The sequence below is a fragment of the Oncorhynchus kisutch genome, linkage group LG23 (genome assembly GCF_002021735.2).
Source record: "Oncorhynchus kisutch isolate 150728-3 linkage group LG23, Okis_V2, whole genome shotgun sequence".
NCBI classification, from domain to species: domain Eukaryota; kingdom Metazoa; phylum Chordata; class Actinopteri; order Salmoniformes; family Salmonidae; genus Oncorhynchus; species Oncorhynchus kisutch.
The window spans coordinates 27,827,669-27,839,086 of record NC_034196.2 but is presented as its reverse complement, the minus strand read 5'-3'; the positions used below and the strand labels follow the sequence as shown (position 1 = coordinate 27,839,086).

The window sequence follows — 11,418 nt, the reverse complement described above, 5'->3', positions numbered from 1 at the left end:
GGAGAGAGAGAGAGAGTACAGTAGGGTAATGAGTGAAGCTAGCAGAATAAGAGAATGGTTACTTTTAATTACCTACCTTGTGTGCCTGTGTGTGTAATGAGCGAGCTGTGTATGTATGTGTGTGTAATGAGCGAGCTGTGTGTGTATGTGTGTGTAATGAGCGAGCTGTGTGTGTAATGAGCGAGCTGTGTGTGTGTATATGTGTGCGTAATGAGCAAGCTGTGTGTGTATGTGTGTGCAATGAGCGAGCTGTGTGTGTGTGTGTGTGTGTGTGTGTGTGAGTTCTTAGTGGGTCTTTCTCCTCTAGCTCAGCTGCATACTGAGTAGTTTCTCAACTCTCTCCTGAGGGACCGCCACACAATGCACAGTTTTGTTCTGCTACCACACACACACACACACACACACGTTCTCACCGTCTTTTTCTGACTGTTCTGTCTTTGGATTGTTTTAATAATTTCTCTGATGAATCGCTGTTCCTTTTTGCTCTATTGTGTGTGTGTATTTTCTGACAGAAAAAAAAGTGAGTATACAGAGAACAACAGTGCCATTCCTCAGTGGCACAGCACTAATCTGCCTCAGACTGACTCATTAGCGCTGCATGCTAAATACTTCCCTGATTAGTTTGAATGGCAAATTAGTTATTTATTTGCCCAAATGCTACATACCCCAGTGATTAGCTTGTAGGCTAAATACCTGAGTCAATACTAAATGAGTAATCGATTAGCCTGCCCAGGATGCTAAAAGCCTGAATTATCCTTGTTGATGTGTTTGCCTGCGCGCTAAGTACCTGAGTCAATACTAGAAACCTGAGATTAGCTTGATCGCTATATACCTGAGTAGGAAACATTAGAGTGAATGGGGAAAAGCTGATTTATTAGCTTGGATGCTAAGTGTTGGCAGTACCAAGCTGCTCTTCGTTCCCCAATTTGTCGCAGAGAATAATACCTAATGAATCATGCTCCCTCTCTGTGTGTGTGTGTGTGTGTGTGTGTGTGTGTGTGTGTGTGTGTGTGTGTGTGTGTGTGTGTGTGTGTGTGTGTGTGTGTGTGTGTGTGTGTGTGTGTGTGTGTGTGTGTGTGTGTGTGTGTGTGTGTGTGTGTGAGAGAGAGAGAGAGAGAGAGAGAGAGAGAGAGAGAGAGATCGGGCTCAGTCCAGTCAGTCTAATTAGCACTTAACACAAAGAGCCGTCCAATGATGGACAAGAGCTGTCAACAGCCAATCAGAGCTAACCCTAATTAAGCAATCAGTGTGGGACTGGCTGCTTCTAATTCCTGAAAAGACTGTGTGTGCTTACATTATGTGTCAAACTAAATGATCAGATTAGATGCAACAAATAAAAGTTCTCATCTGCAACCAAGATGGTCCTAAACAATCATAACAATGTATTCATTACAAGACAGGATGGCCCACTGATTAGGAGCAGTTACTCAGGCCGTTAGAAACAGCAGTAACACTGTGAATATATGGCTGCTATTTAAACACATGCAGAACACCTGGAATGAGTAGGTGTGTCCAAACCTTTGACTGGTACTGTATCTATATAAACGTTTTGACACACTGTCACGGGTGTCGTTGGAAGTAGACCAAAGTGCAGCGTTGTGAGCGTTCATTTTATTTTATTTTATAATGTCGCCAACAAAACAACAAACGAAAGAAACAACTGTGACGTTTACGGGGCTAAGTGCCACAAACAAAGTCAACTATCCACACTGAAAGGAGGGAAAAAAGGGCTACCTAAGTATGATACCATCATGCCCTATGATGAAACTGGCTCTCATCAGGACCACCACAGGAAAGAAAGACCCAGTGACCTCTGCTGCAGAGGACAAGTTCATTAGAGTTACCAGCCACAGAAATTGCAGCACAACTAAATGCTTCACAGAGTTCAAGTAACAGACACATCACAACATCAACATCAAAAAGGAGATTGCATGAATCAGGCCTTCATGGTCGAATTACTCCAACTGCTTTTAAATTCTAGTAAAACTAAGTGCATGCTCTTCAACCGATTGCTGCCGCACCCTCCCGCCCGACTAACATCACTACTCTGGACGTTTCTGATCTAGAATATGTGGACAACTACAAATACCTAGGTGTCTGGTTAGACTGTAAACACCTTCCAGACTCACGTTAACCTTCTCCAATCCAAAATTAAATCTAGAATCTGCTGCCTATTTCGCAACAAAGCATCCTTCACTCATGCCACAAAACATACCCTCGGAAAACTGACTATCCTACCAATCCTTGACTTCGGCGATGAAATTTACAAAATTGCCCCCAACACTCTACTCAGCCAATTGGATGCAGTCTATCACAGTGCCATCCGTTTTATCATCAAAGCCCCATATACAACCCACGACTGCAACCTGTATGCTCTCGTTGGCTGGCCCTCACTACATGTCCGTTGCCAAACCCACTGGCTCCAGGTAATCTACAAGTCCTTGCTAGGTAAAGCCCCACCTTATCTCAGCTCACTGGTCACCATAGCAACACCCACCCGTAGCACGCGCTCCAGCAGGTATATTTCACTGGTCATCCCCAAAGCCAACACTTCCTTTGGCCGCCTTTCCTTCCAGTTCTCTGCTGCCAATGACTGGAACTAATTGCAAAAATCTCTGAAGATGGAGTCTTATATCTCCCTCTCTAACTTTAAGCATCAGCTGTCAGAGCAGCTTACCGATCACTGTACCTGTACACGGCTAATCTGTAAATAGCACACCGAACTACCTCATCCCCATATTATTACTTACCCTCTTGCTCTTTTGCAACCCAGTATCTCTACATGCATATCATCATCTGCACATCTATCACTCCAGTATTAATGCTAAATTGAAATGATTTTCACCCCTATGGCCTATTTATTGCCTACCTCCCTACTCCTCTACATTTGCACACACTGTACATAGATTTTTATATATTTTTTCTTTTGTGTTATTGACTGTACATTTGTTTATGCGTAAATCTGTGTTGTTGATTTTGTCGCACTGCTTTGCAGGTCGCAGTTGTAAATGAGAACTTGTTCTCAACTGGCCACCTGGTTAAATAAAGGCGTGAAAAAAACAGACACATCACAATAACATCAAAAAGGAGACTGCATGAATCAGGCCTTCATTGTCGAATTGCTGCAAAGAAACCACTACTAAAGGACACCAATAATAAGAAGAGACTTGCTTGGAGATTAGACTGGTAGAAATATGTCCTTTGGTCTGATGAGTCCAAATTTGAGATGTTTGCTTCCAACCACCGTGTCTTTGTGATGCGGAGTAGGTGAACGGATAATCTCTGCTTGTGTGGTTTCCACTGTGAAGAACGGAGGAGTAAGGGCTGCTTTGCTGGTGATACTGTCTGTGATTTCTTTCGAATTCAAGGAACACTTACCCAGCATGGCTACCACAGCATTCTGCAGCGATACCCCATCCCTTCTGGTTTGCGCTTAGTGGGACTATAATTTGTGTTTAAAAAGGACAATGACCCACCTCCAGGCTGTGTAAGGACAATTTGACCAAGAAGTAGAGTGATGCAGTGCTGCATCAGATGACCTGGACTCCACAATCACCCAACCTCAATCCAATTTAGATGTTTTGGGATGAGTTGGACGGCAGAGTGAAGGACAAACAGCCAACAAGGTCTCAGCATATGTGGGAACTCCTTCAAGACTGTTGGAAAAGCATTCCAGGTGAAGCTGGTTGAGAGAATGCCAAGCGTATGCAAAGCTGTCATCAAGGCAAAGGGTAGCTACTTTGAAGAATCTCAAATATAATTATATTTTGATTTGTTTAACACTTTTTTGGTTACTACATGATTCCATGTGTGTTATTTCATAGTTTTGATGTCTTCACTATTATTTTACAATGTCTCTTTCCTCTCTACTTTCTTCTCCTCTCCATTCCTCTCCTTTCCTCTCCTCCCCTCTCCTTAACTCTCCTCCCCTCCCCTCTCTTCTCTCCTCTCCTCCCCTCCCCTCTCTTCTCCCTTTAAGACCCTGTTCCCCATAGTAAGTGTTGTTTAGTGAGCCAGTCTATTTCTGACTAGACTACAGAGTATCATACACACCCAGTACTGCGCTGCTGTCCTTTCAGCTTTATTTCTGCACACACATACAGGATGCTTATATAAACAGAGCATTTTAGTTTTCAAAGATTTATTCATGGGCCAAACAGGGAGCCACATTGATGACTGTATTATACCTGATAACAGTCACACCCACAATTAGAATCTCTCTCTCTCTCTCTCTCTCTCTCTCTCTCTCTCTGTGTGCCCTTGAGCTCTGTGTGTCCCCACTCATGCTGAGGGTGAGCGTATGTGTGTATTCCCTTGCATGTGTGTGTGTGTGTTTGTGTAAGTGTTGCAGGCATTGTTGGCAGCAGACATCCAGAGAGGAAGGGAGAACAAAGGGAGAAGCTCCTTAATGAGGCCTACTGCCGCAAAAACTAAACTAGGCCAGCTTTCCCAGCCCAGCCCAGCGAGAGAGAGAGAGTGTGTGTGTGTGTGTGTGTGTGTGTGTGTGTGTGTGTGTGTGTGTGTGTGTGTGTGTGTGTGTGTGTGTGTGTGTGTGTGTGTGTGTGTGTGTGTGTGTGTGTGTGTGTGTGTGTGTGTGTGTGTGTGTGTGTGTGTGTGTGTGTGGGTGAGTGAGTGTGTGTGTGTGTGTGACACAAAGTGCCACAGAGCTGCAGTGAGGACACACACACACAAACAGAAAAGGAGCATTGAATTCTGAGCCAGCAGAGGCACTGGAGGTCATATCCAATCACATCAACCCAACTAACAGGATGTATCAGTGATACTATATTATAATTCATGAGGAATGTGAAGAATGAAAACCAACCAATATGTTTTGGATTATCCTCAACAGTAAGATCATTGAACAATATTCCTTTCCACTGACATGCAGGTACTGGTATGAAACTGTTATGAAGGTTCTATTGTCAATTTGTTTTGAATTTAAAATGCCACTTTAAAACGTGTACTTGGCACAGCAACAAAATGTCCCCATGGGGACAATAAAGTCAGTAAAGTAAAGTACACACATGAAACTGCCTTCGTAGGTATGCCCTAGTGTGTGCTACTGTGCCATGTAGCCCAGGTAACTCACCGCTCTCTGTCAGGCCCTGGTGTATACTCCAGTAGTTCTGCAGACACTGTAATTCCTTCTTCATGGCTCTCTTACAGCGACAATCGTAGAGCGACGAGTCCTGTAGGACCTCTATGGCCCCCTGGCACTCTCTGCCAGCCAGCATGGTCTGGCGATCCCGCGCCCCACCTGACAGGCACTGGCGCATGATCCTGTAGCTGGAGCTGCACTGGCTGTCCCCGTTACACAGCTCTAACGCCCGCACGCAGTCCAGCGGCTCCCTCCATCCATGCCCCCACACACACACCACACACACAGACCCTGCAGCGGAGAGAGAAGAGGAATAATGTTTAGTCATAATGTTAACAATAGTTAACCCTGACCCTAACAACCCACACACACAGCGTCTGGCGGCGAAATGTCATCATTATATTCATTTTAACGATTAACTTTAACCACCACATCCTACACCCACACACACACAGAGACACAGAACACACCATCTGGGGGAAATAAGGTAATGATATACGTTAAACTCCCACACAGCACACACTCCATCTGGGAGATTATTAAATATAATCTATATACTACATTAAATATAATCTATTTGAAAAATATTTTCTAGCTACATTAGAACAATGTTTTTTCTAATTACTCTGTTTGTTCATGCTGGTGTAAAAAAATATAAAATTTTCCCTCAAGGTCAAAGCTAGAAAAGAACAGCCAAAGGTGTGTGTGTGTGTGTGTGTGTGTGTGTGTGTGTGTGTGTGTGTGTGTGTGTGTGTGTGTGTGTGTGTGTGTGTGTGTGTGTGTGTGTGTGTGTGTGTGTGTGTGTGTGTGTATGTGTGTGTGCGTTAGTATGTGCGTCAGTGTGTGTGTGTGTGTGTGTGTGTGTGTGTGTGTGTGTGTGTGTGTGTGTGTGTGTGTGTGTGTGTGTGTGTGTGTGTGTGTGTGTGTGTGTGTGTGTGGTAGCAGTATAGCAGAAAGATCATTCCAGATTCAAGTAGAAATTTGACGTTTTTGCAGGTCCCCAGGAGGTCGGAAGACGCAGTCAGCCTTGTGCATAAATACATGATGTCGGGAGATTAAGTCAGTTTACTAGTCAAAAATAGACGTTTATCCAAGGACATCAAACACAGTGATTTCTTGTTGAGTACAGAGCTGGCTGCAGGCTGTTTACAGGGGAGTTCTGTGTTTATGTCATCATCACTAAAATCACCACTGTGACAAATACTGTCTGGGACAGTAACATCTCCTCCATCCTCCTCTCCTCATCCTTTATCTCCACTTGTCCATCCTCATCTCCTCCCTCCTCCTCTCCCTTTATCTCCTCTTGTCCACCCTCATCTCGTCCATCCTCCTCTCCTCTCCCTTTGTCTCCTCTTGTCCATCCTCATCTCCTCCCTCCTCCTCTCCTCATCCTTTATCTCCTCTTGTCCATCCTCATCTCCTCCATCCTCCTCTCCTCATCCTTTATCTCCTCTTGACCATCCTCATCTCCTCCCTCCTCCTCTCCTCTCCCTTTATCTCCTCTTGTCCATCCTCATCTCCTCCATCCTCCATCCTCCTCTCCCTTTATCTCCTCTTGTCCATCCTCATCTCCTCCCTCCTCCTCTCCTCATCCTTTATCTCCTCTTGTCCATCCTCATCTCCTCCATACTCCTCTCCTCATCCTTTATCTCCTCTTGTCCATCCTCATCTCCTCCCTCCTCCTCTCCTCATCCTTTATCTCCTCTTGTCCATCCTCATCTCCTCCCTCCTCCTCTCCTCATCCTTTATCTCCTCTTGTCCATCCTTATCTCCTCCATCCTCCCTCCTCCTCTCCTCTACCTTTATCTCCTCTTGTTCATCCTCATCTCCTCCCTCCTCCTCTCCTCATCCTTTATCTCCTCTTGTCCATCCTCATCTCCTCCATCCTCCATCCTCCCTCCTCCTCTCCTCTCCCTTTATCTCCTCTTGTCCATCCTCATCTCCTCCCTCCTCCTCTCCTCATCCTTTATCTCCTCTTGTCCATCCTCATCTTCTCCCTCCTCCTCTCCTCTACCCTACTTTCTCCTCTTCTATCCATCCCCTCCTCTCCTCCCCATCCCCTCCTTTCCACTCCTCTCACTCTCTCCTAGCACTATCCTCTCCTCCTCTTCTCTCCTCCCCTTCTCTCTCTCTCCCCCTCTCTCTCTCTCTCTCTCTCTTTCACCTCTTCCAGTCTCTTTCTCCTCTCACTCTTCCTCCTCTCCCTCTCTCCTCTTCTCTCGTACCCCATTTTAAATCACCTAAAACATAAATCTATGACAACAACTGGTGAAAATGCCTATCATGTAAATATAGGAACACATCATAAACTTCTGGATTTGTTAGTAATGTGTTCCAGATTAATCTATAAAACATTCATAGGATCACATGGTGCAACGACTGGACAGACGAACAGGCAGCACGCTGAGGGCTGAAAAGTGACAGACCATAGTCTCTCGCCACTACCGTGAACAGATTTCAGCACCAAGGACAGCTCTGCCGCGCGAGCCGAGTCCTCAGGCACAGCGGCAACCAGATTCATACGTGCAGGAGCACACATGCACCCACACACGCACACACTTGAGCAAGCAGCTGAGGCGGAGGGAAGATGCCCCATGCTCTGTCCCTTTGACCGTCAGATCCTACCAGAAGGGAGAGCGTGTACGTCATCACACTCCAAAGAACTATTGTGCTACGCAAAAACCCTAAATCACTTTCAGATGCTTACTATGCCTACGTGAGGTCATATAATTGTAAATGATTAGGTTATACGTTCTTAAAACCCTAACCAGCAGCAGCAAGGCACCAGGTGGAGGCATGACTGCTTACAGTTATATCCCTAACTGAATTTGTGGTCGTGGAGTGGATGCCCTCTTACCTGTGTGTGTGTGTGTGTGTGTGTGTGTGTGTGTGTGTGTGTGTGTGTGTGTGTGTGTGTGTGTGTGTGTGTGTGTGTGTGTGTGTGTGTGTGTGTGTGTGTGTGTGTGTGTGTGTGTGTGTGTGTGTGTGTGTGTGTGTGTGTGTGAGTGTACTCACCCAGCAGAACCAGCACGCTGAGAAGGTTCAGCAGAATCATGGCAGGTTCCAGAGCAGTAATCCTGAAGTCACGAGTCGAATGCGAGCAGTCCGGTTCAGCCGTTAACGGCTAAATAAATAGGTAAATCGGTAAAACAGAGACACATCTCCAACACTGCTCCTCGCCGGTTAATAATCCAAAAACCAGAGCCGCGCCACACGAACCCAGAAACACACACACGAACTCAGGTCTTCATTTGAAACCACACACACATATAGTAGGTTACACAGGCACGCACAGACGCACTCACACACACACTCTGACGGGGTGTTTTCATGTGAAATAGACTGATAACGTTAACATCCTCTCTGGAAGGAGCAAGAGTTGGAAAGAAAGTTCCCCGCTAATAACAGCTGTCCATGCGAAACAGGAACCGCTGCGGAGCCAAAAACCTGCTCGCTGGCTGTCCCGGTATCCGTTAAACGGTTCGAGGGTGCCCTGTTCCGGGCCAGGAGAGGGATGGTCTCTCTGACATCGACTGGCTGATTCCGTTAAAAACGCTGTCTTCTTGACCACGAGCCAACGCAATCAAACTTTCCAGTGTTAGTGTGTGATAGAGGAAGGTGCGCGCGCGTGTGTGAGCTAGAAAGAGAAAGAAAAGAGAGATGGAGCGACAGAGAGGACGTCAGACAGCAAGTAGTATGCTATTTCTAACTAGGTGGTTCTTCCGGACTCGTGGAGGCAGCCGATGGCTGTTTAATACAGTTGTCCTTAAATCAATTAAACTTCCGAGACCGGGAGTGTGTATGTGATGGTGGTACACCCTCCAACCCGGGGAGACAGTTACCCGGTAATAGATATAGCGGAGAGTTCTAATTCACTCCCAGAGCCTAGACCCTGTCCGCACGCCTTTCAGTTACAGCGGGAGAAAAGCAGCTCGTGTTCTATCATGGGAAAACTACTTCTTTCTTTCGCTCTCGCTCTCTCTCTCTCCTTCTCTTTCTCTTTCTCTCTAACTGATGTTGCATTTCGGCCCTCCGGGCTGTGCAAGTCACCGCGAACGATATGAGAGTAAGCGTGTTTTACACAACACACACTCACCCAAACACTCTCAGGCCTATATACACACACACACAAACAGACATACACACACTGGTTTATATAGAGAACCGAGACAGTGCATGACCTGGGGTGTAGGGCACTCATCAAAGCGAGTGAGGCTAATACACACAAACAAACACAAACACACACACATAATACAAAAATCCCCACACAATTCCGATGGTTTAAGTTAGAGATATTTCATTTATATTTAAAAAAAAATGATATTCCTACATGGGTCCTAATATTCAAAATCGAATAGCAAAATGATCCATGGTATAACCATATTAAAACAATTCCATATGTTAGCTTAGTAGAACACCGCCTCCCAGTATGAGTTAAATCATTACCAATATTACTCTCTCTCTTCTCATCACTCTCTTTCCTCACTAACATCATATCACTCTATTTATCTTTCTTATTATCTCTCCCCCTCATCTCTCTTTCTATTTCTCATCATCTCTCCCTCTCCACTCTCTTTCTCATTATTTCTCCCTCTACTCTCTCATTCTCTTTCTCATTATCTCTCCCTCTCCTCTCTCTTTCTATTTCTCATTATCTCTCCCTCTCCTCTCTCTTTCTCTTTCTCATTATTTCTCCCTCTACTCTCTCGTTCTCTTTCTCATTATCTCTCCCTCTCATCTCTCTTTCTCTTTCTCATTATCTCTCCCTCTCCTCTCTCGTTCTCTTTCTCATTATCTCTCCCTCTCATCTCTCTTTCTTATTATCTCTCCCTCTCCTCTGTCTTTATCTTTCTCATTATCTCTTCCTCTCCTCTGTCAATCTCTTTCTCCCTCTCCCCTCTTTATTTTTCCCCTCATCCCTCATCCCTCTCCTCCTCTCTCCCTCACCCCTCTCTCCCTCCCCCCTTCCCAGTGGAAGACAGTGGGGTCAGTCCCAATGAGCCGGACCTTTAATTTAATTACCCAAGCGGGCAGAAAGACAATTAAGTCTAATGAATAATTAAGGCTGATTAATGAGCTGAAGTTAAAGGATACATCAGTGATAATGATGGAGTGATGTTAAATGGGCATGTTAGATGCCCTGGGGCTGTTTGAGCTTAAGGGTACAAGGGCAGGAGATGGTACCTAGGATCTGAAACTATCTTACTGATTAATCACACACAATGTATCTGCCGATCCAGGATTTGAACAAGCAACCTTCTGGAGGAGATGAGAGGAGATTGTTTTACACATTGGGTAATACAACTATCTCTCTCTCTATGCCAGTACCATTATAAGAGCAGAAAGATAGTTGTTTCCTTCTCAGTGTGTTCTAATCTTCAAGGTATTTTCTCTCTGTGCAGCGGAGGATGCTACAGATAGGATCTTAATTTGAGACAGTGTCACGCCCTGGCCTTAGTATTTTGTGTTTTCTTTATTATTTTGGTCAGGCCAGGGTGTAACATGGGTATTTATGTGGTGTGTTTTGTCTAGGTTTTTTTGTAGTTTATGGGATTGTGGTTTAGTGAAGTAGTCTAGGTAAGTCTATGGTTGCCTAGAGTGGTTCTCAATCAGAGGCAGGTGTTTATCGTTGTCTCTGATTGGGAACCATATTTAGGCAGCAATATTCTTTGAGTGTTTTGTGGGTGATTGTTCCTGTCTCTGTGTTTGTTGTCACAAGATAGGCTCAGTCACTTTGGTTTTATCTTTTTTCCTTGTTTTGGAAGAGAAGAGAACGAGCGCCATTCTCCTTGCGGAGATGGTGCAAAATACATCAACAGTCCCTGGGATTGGGCTGGCCAACACGATTCGGTTTGCTTGGAAGGAAAAGAAGTTGGAGCCTTTAGGACGGGAACATTTTGGAAGGATAATATTGATGGGGATTCTAAAGCTGACGGTGAAGGACGTGTTTTGTTTCCAAGGCAACTCGTTGGAGGGAGCATACGACGTGGCACTATATACAGAGGAGAAACACGATGATATCCTGAGAAGGGCAAGAGCAGTGGGAGGTGAGAGGCCGATGAGCCACTATGAAATAACAAGCCTGGCGAAGAACAACTTTAGGGTTGTAACTGTCAACATTTACAACCCATATGTTAAGGACGAAGAGGTGAGGGCCTTTCTGGGGAGATACATGGATAACGTCTCCTCAGCAAGCACCTCAAAGACTCCCTTGGGTTTTGGAATGGGAGGAGAGGCTTCCAGGCCCTCCTCAGAGAGGACCCAAAGGGACATGGTGGCCACCTCCATCCTCCTGCTATGTTCTCCCTAGGGGCTGA

General features: G+C 45.3%; 1 protein-coding gene across 1 annotated transcript in view; it reads right to left on the bottom strand.

Annotated features, from left to right (window-relative positions):
* LOC109868836 (GDNF family receptor alpha-2) overlaps positions 1-9,144 on the bottom strand; it is a 77,939-nt gene extending 68,795 nt beyond the window's left edge. The window contains exons 1-2 of the mRNA XM_031803303.1: positions 8,117-9,144; positions 5,093-5,392 (exon numbers count right to left, since the gene is read on the bottom strand). Coding sequence (XP_031659163.1) covers positions 5,093-5,392; positions 8,117-8,156 — 340 coding nt within the window. The 5' untranslated portion in view covers positions 8,157-9,144. The remainder of the gene's footprint in view (positions 1-5,092; positions 5,393-8,116) is intronic.
* Positions 9,145-11,418: the final 2,274 nt, after the last annotated feature.